The 18399-nt window shown below is 37.4% G+C and overlaps 3 protein-coding genes across 4 annotated transcripts; 1 reads left to right on the plus strand and 2 right to left on the minus strand.

Annotated features, from left to right (window-relative positions):
• Positions 1-1138: 1138 nt before the first annotated feature.
• Positions 1139-2932, plus strand: LOC107719166 (sodium channel subunit beta-1-like). The gene is made up of 5 exons (XM_016526538.1): positions 1139-1479; positions 1865-2031; positions 2176-2413; positions 2500-2659; positions 2761-2932. Exons 1-5 carry the CDS (start codon positions 1428-1430, stop codon positions 2804-2806), a joined length of 663 nt encoding a protein of 220 aa, XP_016382024.1. The 5' UTR covers positions 1139-1427; the 3' UTR covers positions 2807-2932.
• A 1528-nt stretch (positions 2933-4460) lies between these two features.
• On the minus strand, positions 4461-13015 carry LOC107719146 (caspase-1-like). Its single transcript, XM_016526513.1, has 12 exons — positions 12709-13015; positions 12098-12258; positions 11776-11952; positions 11425-11662; positions 11175-11291; positions 10827-10936; positions 10602-10708; positions 9184-9236; positions 6148-6423; positions 5561-5584; positions 5206-5256; positions 4461-5020 (listed from the first exon to the last, which is right to left on the minus strand). The coding sequence occupies exons 1-12, from the start codon at positions 12977-12979 to the stop codon at positions 4761-4763; spliced, it is 1845 nt and encodes a 614-aa protein (XP_016381999.1). The 5' UTR covers positions 12980-13015; the 3' UTR covers positions 4461-4760.
• A 291-nt stretch (positions 13016-13306) lies between these two features.
• On the minus strand, positions 13307-16539 carry LOC107719157 (protein c-ets-2-A-like). 2 transcript variants are annotated; one of them, XM_016526528.1, is made up of 8 exons: positions 16321-16539; positions 15977-16060; positions 15208-15285; positions 15012-15101; positions 14713-14910; positions 14290-14529; positions 14062-14180; positions 13307-13899 (listed from the first exon to the last, which is right to left on the minus strand). In XM_016526528.1, exons 2-8 carry the CDS (start codon positions 16056-16058, stop codon positions 13624-13626), a joined length of 1083 nt encoding a protein of 360 aa, XP_016382014.1. In that variant the 5' UTR covers positions 16059-16060; positions 16321-16539; the 3' UTR covers positions 13307-13623. The 2 variants fall into 2 exon arrangements, with proteins under 2 accessions (XP_016382014.1, XP_016382013.1); XM_016526527.1 differs by having other exon boundaries at positions 15208-15318.
• Positions 16540-18399: the final 1860 nt, after the last annotated feature.

The raw sequence follows: 18399 nt of genomic DNA on the forward strand, positions 1-18399 counted from the left end.
GAGCAGAGCTCCTTTCCTTATCATTTCAAACAAAAGCTGTTGTAAGTTGTTAGAACACTGTTGGCATCTGCAGCTGTCTAAGGAAGAAGCAAAATGCAAATGTTATTATAATTGAGTAAAAACAATCCCGTTTCCATAGCACTGCATTTAGCTAACTTGTTTATTCATTTTCAGGAGCACTAACCACAACCATGAAGGATCAGGTCTGGATCTCAGTAATGTCCTTGACTATTGGCGTATGGCCCCTGAAATTAACTCATCACTACAACTAGTTTACTTTTAATGCATCATGTTCATTCCTTAAATCTAACTAAAAATATAAAGATGATTTCTGAGAATTTTGACATTAGGAAAGCAAGCCTGTGCTCATTTGATATGGCAAGTCATTTCAACATGAATTCCTCAAGATGAACTAGTAACTGTTATCGTTACTTATTTTTTAAATCGTTACTAAATGATGTATCTTTTTTACCAGTAACTATTCAGTAGATACTACAAGATATTCAGTACTTATTTTCTAGGGCTCCGTTACTTATTTTTAAAATCGTTACTAAATGATGTATCTTTTTTTACCAGTAACTATTCAGTAGATACTACAAGATATTCAGTACTTATTTTCTAGGGCTTACTATTCCAATAGTTAGAAACAGTTCTTAACTTGACCAGACTATAAAGTAGTCATTCTGAGTAGTCATTAAGTAAAAAAAGTAAGATAGGCCTATATAGTTGCGTCTCATTAACAGGTATCTACTAAATGTGGTAAAATTGAAATAGGTCCCAGTATTAATTGGAATACATTCTAATCAAAAGTGAATTTTTGATACCTGAACACAGATCTCCATAGAATTCAATGGGGACAAAAGCAATTCATTAATAATAAATAAACAGTTACTGTCAAGGAGCAAGGAGTTGACTGGAATAGAAGGAAATGAATAGATACTATTGGATTATTTCTAGTACAAGTACTAAAAAGCATAAAATAGGCAATAGTTAAGGGAATAAATGTTAAAACGGCATGCCACGTGATTATTAGGTGATCTTATAGCAACTGGATGCCGCTCCTCTGAATCTGACTTCTCAAATTGCGTGTTGAGTTGCAAGCACAATGATTCACAGTCTATCCTTAACTCTCCTAAACGTCGAAGTCTGCTGCAAGAAACGGTCTGTTTTAGTGACGTGGTATTATTTTAAAACTTTTAACGCATTCCTTTAAATCAATTGAACGCCGGAGGATTGTGTTTAAATGTATGTTTTTAGGAAAATCAATTGAAGAGCGCAAATGCGACGTGTTTTGGATTTAAAATAAGAAGAACTGGGACTGTTATGGCCCAGTAATGTTTATGAAACTGTGATAATAAGAGAAACGTGGGACACGCTATTTCGAGGAAGCGATTTATAATACATCGGTAACTGTGTGAACTGTGAAAATGGCACTGGGAATGATTTCACTTTTGGCTCTCTGCATGTTTTATATTCAAGGTAAGTTATAACACGCTACTGTGAAATTATTTAAGAAGATAAAACGATTTAGAGGACATTATATATTTAGAGTAAAATTATCGAGTGTAACATTAACGTACAGTCATCAGATGATTCTTATTTGTCATTTTATAAGCTGCATTAATAACATCTCTAGTTAAGTGAACTATTACTAACTATTAATATGCAGCGATTTATACATTTATTGAGGCAAAAGACATCACCCAGTGGTCACACAGTGTGACCAAAAAGTTGGTATACACTGGGTGACCACTGCCATACCAGTTCATTGCTTAATGCAACTGAATTATAATAATCTTACATCTCTTTTTCTTGCTTGTTAAACATTCTGTACATCTATTTGTCTCAATATGTCTAATTGTAGTGCCACAGTGCCAAACTGGATGTGCTGAAGTAGACTCCATGACAGAAGCTGTGGCTGGCAAAGGCTTTCTGTTGGGTTGCATTTCTTGCAAAAGAAGAGAAGAAGTGCCTGGTTCTGCTATTGTTGATTGGCACTACAAAGCAGCTGGATCTGAGGAGTTTATCCATGTTAGTTGAGTGATTCTTTGGATCGGAAAGCATGTTGTCAGGTTGTTTGATCAGCTTGATGCATATATGACTTTTCACACTTGTAATTGTTGAAAAGGCTTTTAAAGACTGATTTTATTCTAGTAATATATCTATCCCTCTCAGATTTTTCAGTATGAATACAATAACCCCATCATTCTTCATGAAAATTTTGAGGGAAGATTAGAGTGGAAAGGAACTATGGGTACAAAGGATGCGCAAATTGGTTCCGTCTTTATTCACAATGTCACATATAATGACACTGGGACTTACCTCTGTACCTTCCACCGTACGCTGTACCTTCCTCTGAATGAGGAACATGTGGTAATAAGTAAAGAGGTGGAACTCACAGTTGTGGAAAATGGTGAGATCCATTTTAAGACCCTTTTAGAAGTGATAAATTTGCATTTCATTATGTAATCTGAATATCTGAATTTGTTACTCCCCAAGCAAACCCTGAGCTGACGGCAGTGATTTCTGAGATCATGATGTATGTGTTGATCGCAGTTCTGCAGCTGTGGATGATTGGAGTGCTGATTTACTGCTATAGGAAGATCTACGCTGAGAACGAAGCTCGAGAGGCCAGAAAAGCTGCACGCTCTCAAAGCAAGTAAGGCTCACTTTTGTGTTGTTTGATTCACACAACACATTAAACGTTACTTTATACCTTTTTGATTCAAAATGTCCTGTTTTCATCTTGTGTTTTTACAGGCTCGTCGAGTTGAAAGACCCTTGTGATGGCATTTATTTGGAATAACTACAGTTTTGGTTAGTAGGCTTAATATTTTCAGTGAATAGAGACTAGGATTACTAAATTATTGCTAATATATTTGATATTATAGGAATAGTTCATTCAAAAATGAAAATTTGCTGAAAACCTACCCTCAGGCCATCAAAGATGTAGATACATTTGTTTCTTCATCTGAACAGATTTGGAGAAATTTTGCATTACATCACTTGCTCACCAATGGATCCTCTGCAGTGAATGGGTGCCGTCAGAATGAGAGTCTAAACAGCTGATAAAAACATCACAATAATCCACAAGTAATCCACACAACTCCAGTCCATCAGTTAACATCTTGTGAAGTGAAATCTGCAAATTAGTAAGAAACAAGTCCATCATTAAGACTTTAAACTGTCGCTTCCGGCCAAAATACGAGTCCATAATCCATAATAACGCTTCCTACAGTGAAAAAGTCCATTCCCTGTTGCCCTCTCACATCAAAATCCAGCAACTGTTTTGGACTGTTTTTCACTTGTAAACAGTGCTTAATCTTTGCATATTTTTCTCCTGATTCAGATGAGACAGCTTTTTTACTGGAGGAAGAAATATTATAGATGGAAGACTTGTATTTTAGCCAGCAGCACCGGTTTAAAGATACAAATTTCCCAATGATGGATTTATTACAATCATCAAGGTATGTTGATTACTTGTGGATTATTGTGATGTTTTTATCAGCTGTTTAGACTCTCATTCTGACGGCACCCATTCACTGCAGAGGATCCACTGGTGAGCAAGTGATGTAATGCTAAATTTCTCCAAATCTGTTTTAATGAAGAAACAAACTCATCTACATCCTTGATGACTAGATGGTGAGTACATTTTCAGCAATTTTTCATTTTTGGGTAAACTATTCGTGTTAGAAGGAGGACTAGTCCAAAATAAACCCCTGCAGCTAATATAAACTCCTGAATATTTCTAGTGACATTTCTAAAGTAGTATAGCATTGAATTGACTAAGCTAAAGCAGAATGCAGAATGATTAAGTCACATAGCAATAAAAACAAATACAATATTGTATTAATAAGACATTATATGCAAAGTTGAATCAGGAATATAAAGAGTCTGAATAAAGACATTTTAAAGGGATAGTTCACCCAAAAATGAAAATTCTGTCATTAATTACTCATGTTGTTCCAAACCTGTAAGACCTTCTTCATCTTCAGAACACAAATTAAGATATTTTTGATGAAATACGAGAGCTCTCCTCAGTGTCACCCTGGTGCCATTTTGGAGAGTATCACGATGCAGAACACATTGAAAAATTGTAGAATAAAGTAGTTATTTTTGTTTTCTATGCGCACAAAAAGTATTCTTGTAGCTTCATGAAATTACGGTTGAACCACTGATGTCACATGGACTATTTTAACAATGTCCTTGCTACGTTTCTGGGTCTGGGAACCTTTCAGTTACATTGCTGTCTATGCAGGGTCAGAAAGCTCTCAGATTTCATCAAAAATATCTTAATTTGTGTTTCAAAGATGAACGAAGGTCTTACAGGTTTGGAACGACATGAGGGTTAGTAATTAATGACAGAATTTTCATTTTTGGGTGAACTATCCCTTTAACTGTGAATTACAACAGTCTGAAGAAACTAAAATGGTTTGTGGAAAAGACAAAAACATCTGGTTTCATGATTTGCTTGTTTATTGACTGGTGATAAAAAGATATGTCGACAAAGACCAATTTTTTCAAGATATTGGACAAGTGTTTATTATCTTCAGCTAGCAAGCAAGATTTTGGTTGCACCTGATTTTGTGACAGTTTGTCTTTTTGGAAGGAAAAAAGTAGGGGAAACAACATTCAAATGATGGCAAGTTAAAATGTTTAAACAAAATTTGTTTGCTGTTATTAAAAAATGGAAGTTCCTTGATTTCGTTATGTATCCTGTATACGAAGTAGACAAGCAAATAGAAACATTAAATGGCTTTTCACTGATGCTCCAGTTCTTCTGTCAAGCAAGGCTCAATGAACTTGAGAGCTTTGTATAAGCCATCTTTCCCTCTAGTGCCAGCAGATTTAATCGGGCCCATTAATAATTCTCTCATCTTGATTGTTGAGGTTTTCTCAGCACGGATGTTACTGTAATCCTCATCTGTGATCACTCTCATCTGAAGAAGTTCATCTAGGATGCCGTCTACGTTATGCACTCGTTTTATCAGCGTCGCCCGATTCCTATCGATGAAGTGCTCTATGATAGAGATTGGAACAAGCATGTGGTTTGATTGTGAGGATGTTAATCAGTGCTAATGTATTGTGATCTTTTTATTGGGTTTTAAATGAACGCTCTCATTTCGTCTTCCAAACAGTGAAGAGATTTGAAACTTTTTTTCCAAATACAGTAAATGTCGTTCAAAAACAGTTACACTTACTCACCAGTAGATGAAGCGCTTGGGCCTGGGGCTGGTGAAGGAACATGTGGAGCTGCTGAAAAACAAGATTAAGTTAATGTTGCCCTTACAGTAAATCTCCACGTTATTTTGTTTTGGAGGTATGTTTTATCTACAGTTTTCTAATCCAGTACACGCACTACTTGCATGCTCTATTTTTTTGGTAATGTATACTATGCTCTATTTAATTATGTGAGAATTATGTGAGGATGTTAATCAGTGCTACTGTATTGTGATCTTTTTATTGGGTTTTAAATGAACGCACTGTTCACCAAACAGTGAAGTGATTTGAAACTTTTTTTCCAAATAAATGCCGTTCAAAAACAGTTACACTTACTCACCAGTAGATGGAGCGCTTGGGCCTGGTGAAAAACAAGATTAAGTTAATGTTGCCCTTACAGTAAATCTCCACGTTGCACATTCAAACACATGTGCACAGAAAACTATATATATGGAGTAGGTTATTAATTAAGAATACAGCTAATTATTATTACTACTATTACCGATTAATCTAACTCGCCTTCCCCTGTGCTTAAAATTATTGATCACCTTTTAAAACGATTGCAATCAAATGGCTAGCCTATTTACACAGACGTAAAAGGAAACTGAAAGTGAGTCAACTCAGGAGTACAATTAGAAATAGGAATCGAAAAGAATTCTGATTTAGCCTAGTACGTTGAGGAATAATTATTTGCAAAAAAAAAAAAGCATTTCACATTAAAATCCTTTACGATTTACGAACTGGTTCTCGGTTCCCAACTATTTGCAATCATTAAAACGTAACATAACTTCTTTTTTTTTTTTTTTTTAATACAACAATTAACCCAGCTAAACACCATTCACTAGAGCGAAAGAGAACTTTTACCTAATACTTTATTCTTTGAGAATTTAGTTTTGTATTTGCATTCTTTTATAATAGTTTCCTTACATTGTCCTGTGTTTTTGATGAGATCCTGCGCTGGTTCATTACAGCCAATAGCCTGTAAAATCTCGATTGTTACAGGAACAGCACCAGTCGTCGTGAAAGCGGTCACCATTAAATTGGCGAGATCTATAGAATCCACAACCTTTTCGACTGCAGCTCGTCGTACGCGCGGCTCTGTCTTCCGGTCGCACAATTTGCTTTTAAACTTTCTCTGATCTTCCGCACCAAGATCATCAAAAATATCTTGCAGGTGATCCTTATTAGATTTCGCCATAGTTCCTTAGTTCGTTAAAAGTGTCGTGCCTCTTCTACAAGCTGTTGAGGAGGAGGAGGAACTGCTGCCAAACACAGCTCCTATGCGTACAGTAGGCCTAGGTGTGTCTTTAGACTTGCTCTAAACATTTCCCGCCCTATATAGGCCACTTCCTTGTAAATAGGATACAAGAAAGTGTAGGCTACTTTGGTGTTCAGTTGCTTTTCTATAAAGAATTAGAGGCACAACCCACGTTATTTTGTTTTGGAGGTATGTTTTATCTACAGTTTTCTAATCCAGTACACGCACTACTTGCATGCTCTATTTTTTTGGTAATGTATACTATGCTCTATTTAATTATGTGACTTCACTAGTATAGAAATGATCAGTATAGAAGCTGCAGTCCCTGTTAATTTGAAGGATGTCATCAACTATATATAGCACTCCGGCATCCTGACTCAACTTGTAATTGTAGGCAGGCCCGGATTAAGAACACATAGGGCCCTGGGGCTATAGCAAACCCAAGGGCCCCCTTCATAGTAGCCTATCTGCCACAACGTTTTCTACAACAGGAATAATTCTGGGTTTTTTGTATTATTTTTTTATCAAATCTCCAACACACAGAGATACAATGTTTATGCACATAAATATTCCAGGCTACAACACATTAAAATAATAAATACATTAACACCAGATATATGAATTCAAAGCAACAACTTTTGAGCATATACAGCTCCCTTAAGGAGTTTAGTTTAAATAGTTTTATTATTAGAAGGTCTTTTTTCTGGCCCTAGAAGAGGAGAATCATCAGGGCTGGACTGGTGTTTAAATTCAGCCCATCTGGCCCATACAGTCCCCCATAAATGTTTCACTTTTAAATGGTATAGTGTATAATCTTACAAAACCTTTTTATTTCAGATAAATGCAGATCTTTGGATCGTTTTATTCATTAAAATAATCCTGAAAAAAATGGTACTCAACTGTTTTATGTACTCAAATTTTCTAAACTAAACTATACAGGGAACCCTATTGTTCAGGTTAAAAGTAACAATTGATTTGTATAGTTCATATTATGTAAGAACACTGGTTCAGACGACTGGTTCATATAGCCTAATGTAAGTTCATATTAGACCATTTTTTATAATAACGTTATATCTATACATTTTTATTGATTATAATAAAAATAGCAATTATGAGTAAATATACAGCCTAAATGTAATGTTTGCAAAATTCTCCTCTCTAGTGTACATTTTTCTCGCTAGTTTATGGACATTGAATGGCTTTTCTGAGGTTATGTGACAGTGTTTTCAAGCTGCTGTCTTTCCGCGGTTGAAAGACTCATTGAGTGATTACATGAGACACTATACATTAAGTTGTAGTGTATCTTTCAACATGAATCTGATGTGCATTCAATGTTTATTTCATGCTAATTATATAATGCACTCCTGCCTCGCTTGAACTGGCATAGCGGCAGCGCGCATGTTAACCGTCACGCCAATAAAGAGCGCCAAAACTGTATTTGTCGTTTGAAATTCTTAATAAAGCTAACAGAATTTGAATGCTGAGACTTTGTTTCCTATTATCAAAAGTGACCTGCTCTGTCGTGTCAGCTCGTTGTCTGTCTGTGTCCTCTCTGCACTGCGATGTTTTTCACTCTGTAAGAAAATTAACGTGTGGCGCAACACCAGACGCGTCGCATCCTTGAGTTCGAGGCTAAAATAAACGCTTCTTTCAGTACGATTAAACAAAGAAAATGAAATAGTAGCATTTTAAGTATTGGGGTAGCACCCTCTGGTTCAAATATAAGTGTCGTGTGTGGAATTCAAATGGGCAAGCACTGCTTATTATCACTTCAATAGAGCGGCGAAAGTGTCGAGCTACAGTCGTAGCTGTATTAGAGACACCGTTCCGGTGTGGTCCAGCAGTTCTCGAGCGCTGCGCGGTTTAATCAGGTAACTTAGTGCCATTTCATCACTTGGCTTTTAGTGTTTGTTTCCCATGCGCTGCAGTAAAGCCGAGATAGGCTACCACAACTCTAGTGTAAAACAGTATTACAAATACATTTTTTTATTGCTCATATCTTTTGGACTGAAATAGTGCAGACACTAATATGTGGGGGCGTGGTGAGATTTCTGCAATTGGCACACCGGGAAAAGCTCGGGTGCTCCTGATGGCCAATCAATTCTAGGTCTAATTTTCCTTTACTCCACAGCCAATTACGTCAATCCTCAATCCGCGGGCCCTGGTGCTTCAGCCCCGCATAGCCCTTACATTAATCCGGTGTTGTGCCGAATTCTGCACCCCTGCCAGATTATGCACCCCCTCATTGAAATCGCTACCTGATTGCCTAATCCCAACCCCACCCCTAATCCTAACCCCTCCCCCACACCTAACCCTAAACCTACCAATACTCGGGGATGCATACCCAGTCAACACGTGAGATCATGCCATGATCATTGTGACATCACACGATCCTCATACTGTGATCCTCATGGTGTGAGTAATACATGAGCTCATTATGAACTCAAATGATCCTCATACTGTGATCCTCACGGTGTGAGTAATATATGAGATCATTATGAGTTCACACGATCCTCATACTGTGATCCTCACGGTGTGAGTATAGCTCACTGTGACACACACATTGTGACCACACCATGAGAATCGTGTGAGCTCATGGTGACATCACTGTGAGATCAAATTGTTGACTGGGTAATCTGGCAGGGTGCAAATTTCGGCACTACACCGGCCCTGATTGTAGGCTACCTCAGAGAAAGTCATGATACTTTGCAGGAATACAGGAGGCACCTGCATCTCCTTTCCCGCAGTTCTTATGATCCTAAAAAAATAAATAAATGAACAAACAAACCCAGAAATATGATTCAATGAAACAATGAAAATGACATGCACACAGACATCCTTATAGATTCCTCTTGTACAAGGTGCTGTGGAGCTCACGTGATCTCCTGAAATCGCTGCTGGTTTCACACATTGTTAGTTGGAAAAAAAGGTCAGTTTTACTTCCTCAATCCTGAGTCAGTCAAACACTTCACAGACAGCATTTTTTTTTGTAAGACGGTGCATCGTAAGAAAACTGGTTGTAGGTTTTCAAGGTACTGTAATAGGCCCATCTAATAAAAATGTTTTCCTTCGAAAATGCACCTGTACTCTCATTACTATTATTATCCAATGCAAATACTTCATTACAGCTGTAGCTGTTAAAAAAAGTAAGAACATTAGCAACTATCCCTTTTGTCACTCAACACATAATATTCAAATTTTTAGAGGGTGTGTTGTAATTTATGCCGGAGGCGTTTTAAGGTCTGTGGTTTTGTATAACACATAACAAAAAAACATGTTTGGACAAGACAGGAATTTTATGTATCAGAACAGAGTATTTTCTTGGCAGAGGAAATACATCTAAGTTATCAATTAATTTGGAAACAATTACTAAAAATTACATTTACTTTCTTGTTTTTTTTTTTTCAAAGAACGTTTTTCAAACTGTTCAGGCTATAATGGAAAAAATGTTTTCCTTCGAAAGTGCACCTGTACTCTCATTACTATTATTATCCAATGCAAATACTTCATTATAGCTGTAGCTGTTAAAAAAAAGGAAGAACATAAAAGTCAGTTTTACTTCCTCAATCCTGAGTCAGTCAAACACTTCACAGACAGCATTTTTTTTTGTAAGACGGTGCATCGTAAGAAAACTGGTTGTAGGTTTTCAAGGTACTGTAATAGGCCCATCTAATAAAAATGTTTTCCTTCGAAAATGCACCTGTACTCTCATTACTATTATTATCCAATGCAAATACTTCATTATAGCTGTAGCTGTTAAAAAAAAGGAAGAACATTAGCAACTATCCCTTTTGTCACTCAACACTTAATATTCAAATTTTTAGAGGGTGTGTTGTCATTTATGCCGGTGGCGTTTTAAGGTCTGTGGTTTTGTATAACACGCAACAAAAAAACAAGACAGGACAAGACAGGAATTTAATGTATCAGAACAGAGTAGTTTCTTGGCAGAGGAAATACATCTAAGCCATCAATTAATTTGGAAACAATTACTAAAAATTACATTTACTTTTTTTTTTTTCAAAGAACGTTTTTCAAACTGTTTAGGCTACATTGGAGATTAAAGGCGCATGAGGATTTATAAAATTCCCAGATGAGGAGTCAAAAACATGTACAGCTTGAATATCAGAGTCCGGGGAACAGGTAGAACAACTTTGGCAGCGACGCTCTGTCTTTACATGCCATTTGCTTGTAGCTCCCCATCATTTCTGTGCTTTCAAAGCGTTGAATAACCTAAAGAGAACATCATAAACATCAGTGACAAGAAACCAAAGTCCTGAAGGTTATGAGAAATACTTTTGAAAGAAACATAAGTCACACAGGTGACTTCTTGCAGCAGCGTCTGATTTACCTTTCTGAACAATTCCTCAATGTGATCCTTATGTGCATGTTTCATTAACACATCCACTACGTTTTGGACATAAAATGTTCCATTCTCAACATGCCTGTAAGATTTGGTGTCTGCAGAGAAATTTCAATAGTGGAATTAGGTGCTTTTAGTCTTTTAAACAATAATGAAACTGACATTGAATAAGCTACTTTGGAAAATATGTTTTGGTGAAACTTATTTACAAATAAGTGGACTGTGCAAGATTTTTTTTTTTGGTTGGTCATGATACCCTCCATTTAAAAACGTTTTTATTCATCTTCTAATTCTAATCTAGCCTGAATGCACAGACAAATACAGGATTTTTTTTACCCGGGGTGCAGGACATCAGAGAAATGAAGTCTTTCTCTTTGTGCACAAAGTCATCGCCCTCTATTTCCACTGGCTCATCAGGCTCGCCGTCACTGGCCCACAAGCGTCCACTGTCCCCTGAGTAGATATTTGGATAAGAATGTGTAAGCCTTGTTCAGCAGGACTTTATACAATCACAGATGAGGTGTAGTTATTATGTCCTGAGAACTCAAATAGAAAAAAACAACTAACAATTGTATTTTATTCGTACCTCCCCTGCAGGCTTGGAGGAGAATAACCTTTGGTTTATCTCGCAGACCTGGACATTTCTCAGTGTTCAGACAGCGGTAGACATTATCAACCGGGAAGGTATCAGAGGGATTGGATGCTGTATAATGGACACCCAATATGGCATCCCTTTTGCCGTGGGACATTATAACCACAAAGGTGCTGTCTGAATGTGCATGTTCTTCACGTCGAGCAAAATCCATGACTGCTTTCTCCATGTCCTGCCAATCAAATAAACTCAATTAAAACAATCAAGACAAGGTTTTCAATTAAAAGCTGTATGCATCATCTGAATACTTTTCTCCACTAATTTCATAAGACCAGAGTTACGCACCTTTGCAGAGAGATTCCTGTACTTGACAACTTGATAATCCAGCTCCTTTAACAGCCATTCCATGTTTTGTTCATCTCTGTCTGCCCCTCTTCTTGTCATAGCCTTATCGTCAAAATCGATGTTGTTGATAAGCAGGGCAAGACGTTTTCTTACATACTTTTCTTTTACTTCGTAAATCTAAGAAAAACAACCAAGAGGCGTTAATGCAGAAACCAATTCAATAGCAGACTAGAGCAACTGTCATTAATGCATTGGGAAGACTATTAATGTGTATTAGCTATTAACAAAAATGATGAATGCTTGAAATTTGACGAATACTTGCCTCCTGTCCATTTTCTCTTATAATTTGGTTTTTAAATTGCTGGCTGCATAAAACAACATGCAATTGTTCATGCCAATCATCTGACAGAGCAAGCTCAACCTTCAGACCCTGACTTGCTCCATGGTCTACTACATCCCCACGTGACTGAGCCACAGGTAAACCTAGAAAACAGAACACAGGTCATGAGCATACCAGTAATCCCATTTTAATATATAATATTTTTCACCCTTATGTTTTGACATTCCAACCTGAAACCCGAGACTAATCTACAAGTCCCCATATCAGAAGTACGTGAAACTTTTGTAGGAACTCAACAATAACACACTTTTTAAATGTGCTAATGCGTTTAAAATAAATAGGCTATACCGGAACGAAACGAAGCTGTTTTTGAAGGAATCTGACTGAACCACAAGTTCAAATCCGCCAAGACCGACTCGAAAGGTAGCTAACTAGTTATGCTGTTTCTACACGACACGATGTCGGCCCTAATATCCTCGCCGACAATTAATGACAATTAATTTGGGAAAGAATTGATTTTTTTTAAATTACTGATTATGTCTTCCTTCTACATTCAGTTTCGTATTTGTCATCTTTTACTATAGTTTACTCACCGTGTCCTGCGTTCTCTTTGAGTTCCGCCGCTGGTTCATTACAGCCAATAGCCTCTAAAATTTCAATTGCTACAGGAACTGCACCAGTCGATGTGAAAGTGCGCACCATTAAATCGGCGAGATCTATAGCGTCGGCAACTTTTTGGAGTTGAGCTTTTCGGATTCCCGCTCCTTTCTTTCGATCGCACAGTTTGTTTTTAAAGCTCTTTAGGTCGTCCGTCCCTAGATCATTAAAAGTATCCTCGAGATGCTCCTTAGTACTTTTCGCCATGATTGCTCAGACGTTTCGTGCGCTTCCAGTGGCTGTTTTCAGGTTTTCACAGAGGCTTGTACATGCATACGCCCCCTGTGATCTCAGTGTGGCCTCGCCTGCATGTTTGTTTCTTTTTTTCCTGAGCAATGAACAAGTCGATAACCATAACTACTTACTCAAGCACACTCCATCTGTAGGTGACTTGCGCCTTTTAGAATCTCACAATCCATATAGTTTTCGTTGGATCTCAGGGTAGCAAACTTTTAAACATTTAACCCATCTGTAATAACAGTGTATAAATAAACTTGAGACCGAGTAACGACATTTTGTAAAAAGGTGTATACCGTAACAATTTATTTACAAGAATGCACAATCTGATGTCAAAACATCAGTTTACTTAAGAAAAAAAAACATTTACAAGATTAGTGTTTCAATGTCAAAAGAGGTAGCTAACAATGTTTTCTAAAGGCACCTAACTGCGTTTGATGGCTGATTTCAGATCCATTGTTGAAAATCAACTCGTTCAGAAGACAAAATCAGTTTAAAGTACATATCTTTGAATGGAACTTCAATCTTTCCTCTGTCCTTACTATTTTCAGGGCATGACTTCTGATGTTTTACAGTTCATTTAGATTGTCACGGGCATTTGAAAACATTCTTCTCTAATGTGCCCAGGACTCTGTGGTTTCCTCTGATCTGGCTGTGTTTACTGCAGACTGTGGAGATGCGCCATTTGACGGTGAGATGTTTAGACTTGCAAAGACCTCGTGTGCTGTTTTTCCAATCATTCCTTGCACGTCACAAACGAAGCGGTAGACGTAACGCTTCCCCGCTGTCTTGTGAATTATGTTTTTGTGGTAGTAGTAGCGCAGGCCACGACTCAACTTCTCATAGTTCATCTTTGGCTTGTTCTTACACTGGCCCCACCTCTTCGCCACCTGGAGGACACAAGGGAAACGGTAAGTATCTTAAACCAACCAGTAAAACCACTTCAGAACAACCGAGAGAATGTGAAAATGCCAGATGTAAAGATAACAAATGCCCTTTTGCTTACAATGTTTGTATGTATTTTTGTGTTTTAGTTGAACTATGAATCTTACCTCTGCAGGATCGGACATTTTAAACTCCCAGCCATCTCCAGTCCAGCTAATAAACGTGTGGCAAGCAGAATCCAACAGAAGTTCTAGAAGAAACTGCCAAAGCTGGATGGGTCCGGATCCTATGGGCAAAAACAATATTGAATTATATATCTCGACAAGAACAAATGATTCTCACTCTCTGTTATGATAAATATTTATCCTTTAAGAGCTCCTGTAACAATGCCTCACCTGGATAGGCAGACATGAGTGTCATTTCCCCCTCTCTGTCTGATCTTTGAGATGGTGCGTTACGCCTTTTGGCCACACGGGGACAGAACTGCTCCGAGGATTTAGTAACTGGAGGTGATGAAGAGGATGCTGGCTGTCCAAGCATGGAAGTGCAGTAACTGGGTGAAGGATAATCAGACCAATATGAAGGCCTGCTCTGCTGCTCTGCCTCATACAAGACATATGTTCTCTCAGTATCACCTACACAAGAAAGACATGAGTTAATATTGACAATATATTAAACATTAAAGAATGTCCTTTAAAAAAATTATATATGTAAAAATTATATAATTTAAAAAAAGTATATATATGTGTATATATATATATATATATATATAGCATGCATATTTATTCACAAGCCTATGTGTCTAATAAAATGCCTACCCAGATGGTCCAGATTGACGGTACCGGATGCACCTCTGTGATTTGGACCTTTCCCAGGTTGGTAATGGCTGCTGGTGTCCATCCCTGGGCTAAATGGACTGCTTTGTGCTGGAGTGCATAGAGGGACAAGGTTCTGGTAGGTTTGATTTGTTTCCTGAAAGCCAACCTGCTGCCTGTCTGCTACCATTCCTTCTGGAACTTTGGAGAAATTGCATCGTATGAGGTCATGTCACTTAAAAAAGGATTTCGAACATTTTAAGTAGAAGGGAAAAAATTGAGTGGTGTCATATGACACTTACTATTAGTATAGGATGCCCAACAGCTAAACTCAGGAAAGGAGTCCAGATTAAAGAGTCCAGAGTCAGTGGAGCTGACTGCAAGAGTATGACCTATTAATTAAAAACACACACAAAAAATGTTTGTAATCATTAAAGTACTTGTCTGCATTGTGATTTAATATAATGGATAGGAATATGTACATCATGAGATGGTTACCTTTAGAACTGTGCAAATGCTCCTTCTGGGGCTCTGAATATGTTTCTGGATACTGTTGTTGGGCAGGTCCTTTGCTGTCTAATAAAAAGGACAGGTCTTCACCACTGCAGTCTGGAGGTACATTATCAAATATGTAAAATGAATGAGAGCCAGGAGAAACGGTGTATTCTAGAATGAACAATGGATCAATGGATGTAAAGTTTTCTACACCTAGTCTGAACTGTGCTGGAAATTAAAGGAAACACTTGTAAAGGGGCCGTGACAGAGTGATGAAGAAGGGTGTAGGAGAGGGGGTGCTAAATCTGTTTGAGGAGGAAGTCTGGAGGAAAGGATTAGGAAGAGGGAGGGAGCAGAAAAAAAAAACGGGTGTATCTTTAACCCGACCACCCCTTTTTTTCAACATCCCTGGTTTGGACATTCCTAAATCTCAGAGCATGCATAGCCTGACATCCCCTTTTCCTGATGAGCTTTGAATTAGTGCACACAAACAAGATGTCAAGGTCTGATTTTTAGGGTTTTGACAGGGGTGTTGCAATGCTGGCTTTGCAGCTCAAGGACAACGGAAATGTTTTGCACGGACATTCAGGAAACAAAGCTGGAGAAATACTAAATCCCACAAAATCGGACAGATTTTTCCCTTGAGGGCAAATTGAATGTGATAATTTCAAATGTGGACTTTGATGTTATCATTTATATACTGAGAGAGATAACTGAAGATTTTCATTTTTAAACGCTGTTCGGCGAAAAACGTGTTGAAATAAGATATTACCATATGAGCTGAAGTCAAATCCACCAGGAACCTCCTGAGTTCTGAAGTCTTCTGTGTAAAATCCAGCTTGATACATTTCCATATCTGAAGGAAAAACAGCATAATTTAGATAATTACCCTAATTTAAAATATCCTTTTAATTGGGTTAGTTTTTGTCAGCCTAATTATTCCATTAAAAACAGTCTAATTATCACACCCTGTAGTACAATTTATTAAACATATCCGTGTGTGTAAAACAGTCCATTATTTTCAATGGCGGCCAGTGATTCAAACACTGATAATACTGATTAGAAATCTCAGATCGCAAATGACAGATTAAAATCTTACTGAATAGAAAACCTTACCATAAAGTTCTCTCAGAGTCCTTATTCCAGATATCAAGGATTTGCTACAGCGTCAATCTCTGCTTTACAGCTCTGTTGACCGTTTTCTGCTTGCCTCAGGACCGTTATAAAGAGGCCGTGCGCGATGGGGCGTGTCCGCGCGTCTCGTGAAGGAATGCGTCGTGACTGCGGTTCCCTCCTTTTACTCCTCGTGACGTCAGACAGGAGTCACGACCACAGATTTGTTACCCTTCCATTCACAGAAAAGGTGTCCATGGGGTGTAGAAAAAACATCACTAAACAGGTTTGACAGACACGTCCCTTCAGATTTTTTTTTCTCGAACACGAGACCGTTTGACCTAAATGTTTTGATTCGATGGAAGATTAAAAGGCTTAAACAATCTCGAAAGACGATAGGTCTATGAATCTTTCGAGTTGTCGTAAATTAAATTACAGTCCGTTCAATTGGGCCTACTGTTTAGGCCTTCTTCCAAAAATAAATACTATTCGAATCTATGTTCCATGAAGAACCTTTAATATCTATGAAACGTTTCTATTGCGCGAAAGCATATTTATAGTGGAAAACGGTTCTTTAGATTATTCAAATGTTCTTCACACTAAAAATGGTTCTTTTTTAGAACGGTTGACTGAACGATTTTTTTTGGGGGGGGGGCTCCCATTTGGAACCTTTACTTTTGGTGCTCTGCATGTGTTGATCATTTAGCTTCTTGGTGACAAGAAACTCTGGAAATAACATTGAAATATATCCAAAACAGCATTTGGTGACAAGGAACTCTGCGAAACGTGGTCAAAATGTGACATCTGACAATCAGTACAAAAGCCTCGTTTTCATTCATAAATTAAAAATGGGATATACCATGAATGAGGTCTATTACTAAAAATTCTAAAGTGTTTCAGACTCGTAATAAATTTTAAAACCAAACCTTTTGGCTAGTCCTAATAAGTCTAATAAAACAATTACTAACATTATTATAATGATGATGTGACAGGTCATATTTTGCAAGCTTATAAAATAGGAAAGTAGACTAGCCTACAACAACGTTTTCGTTTTGGTGTTGTTGTTTTTTTTTTTACAACGAAACGAAATACGTAAGAATATAAATTATAGGCTACATCTGAACTACATTAAGTCCATGTCTGAATAAATGACATTAATAAATGACTACACCTATAGGCCTTGCAGTAAAAAAATTCATGCTAATTTGTTGGGGTTAATGCTAATCACTTACCGCTCTAAATACATTCTTATAAAGTGACGAGAGGAGAAATGTTCTAACTGGAAGTTAGAAATATGATCAATCAGAACCAGCAATTTTGACTTTAATGAGGAGTTCGTATCTTTAAAAGCCATTCAAGAGAACAATGGCCTGTAAAATTCCGAGACGAGGAGGCCTGAAATCACGGCGTGAGTGCTTTGGATAGATAAGACCAACCCAAGGGTCTTGTATAAACAAACACCTCAGGCCATTTTCCTCCGGCGCGCAGAAAAAATACATCTGGAAAAGTAAGTTGCCAAATCGAGCACGGCTTGAGTCGTGATTGAAGGAGCCCGCTCACTGAAGAGGATACAATCAGTGTCAAATTCCCATGGCACCTCCACACGCGCACGCCCTGTCTCCAAATTCAACATGAAGAGATGTTAAAAAATACTTATATTTTTGTAGTATAAAACATTTAAACACTAACATCTATTTCGTGTTACTTTTTCAGAATATTTAAGTTTAATGATTAAACTTAAGTAATGTTTACGGACTGGACACTCTATGAATCATCTGCTTTTATTCTTAAATAAGGTCACATGGTACACAAACTATAGTTATATATATGTGCATAACGCAACGGACTCTCTTCAGTTCCGAGAGTTTTGAAGAGTTTTTATGCAGCTGTTGATTTAGGATACGGTGTTTCATTAGCTTGTGCTTTGAGAATTCTAACTTAAGGCGTCATTTCCTGCATGTTTTTTAAATTTTGTATGTTTCAAGATAAGGTAAAATGTCTATCTATAATCAAGGTAAATAACATAAAACGTATGTATTAATGCCTGTTATGTTCTTAGTCTTAAATGCTAATAAAAAAAAA

Source organism: Sinocyclocheilus rhinocerous, unplaced genomic scaffold, assembly GCF_001515625.1.
Source record: "Sinocyclocheilus rhinocerous isolate Xijiao unplaced genomic scaffold, SAMN03320098_v1.1 scaffold1084, whole genome shotgun sequence".
In the NCBI taxonomy this organism is placed as follows: Eukaryota; Metazoa; Chordata; class Actinopteri; order Cypriniformes; family Cyprinidae; genus Sinocyclocheilus; species Sinocyclocheilus rhinocerous.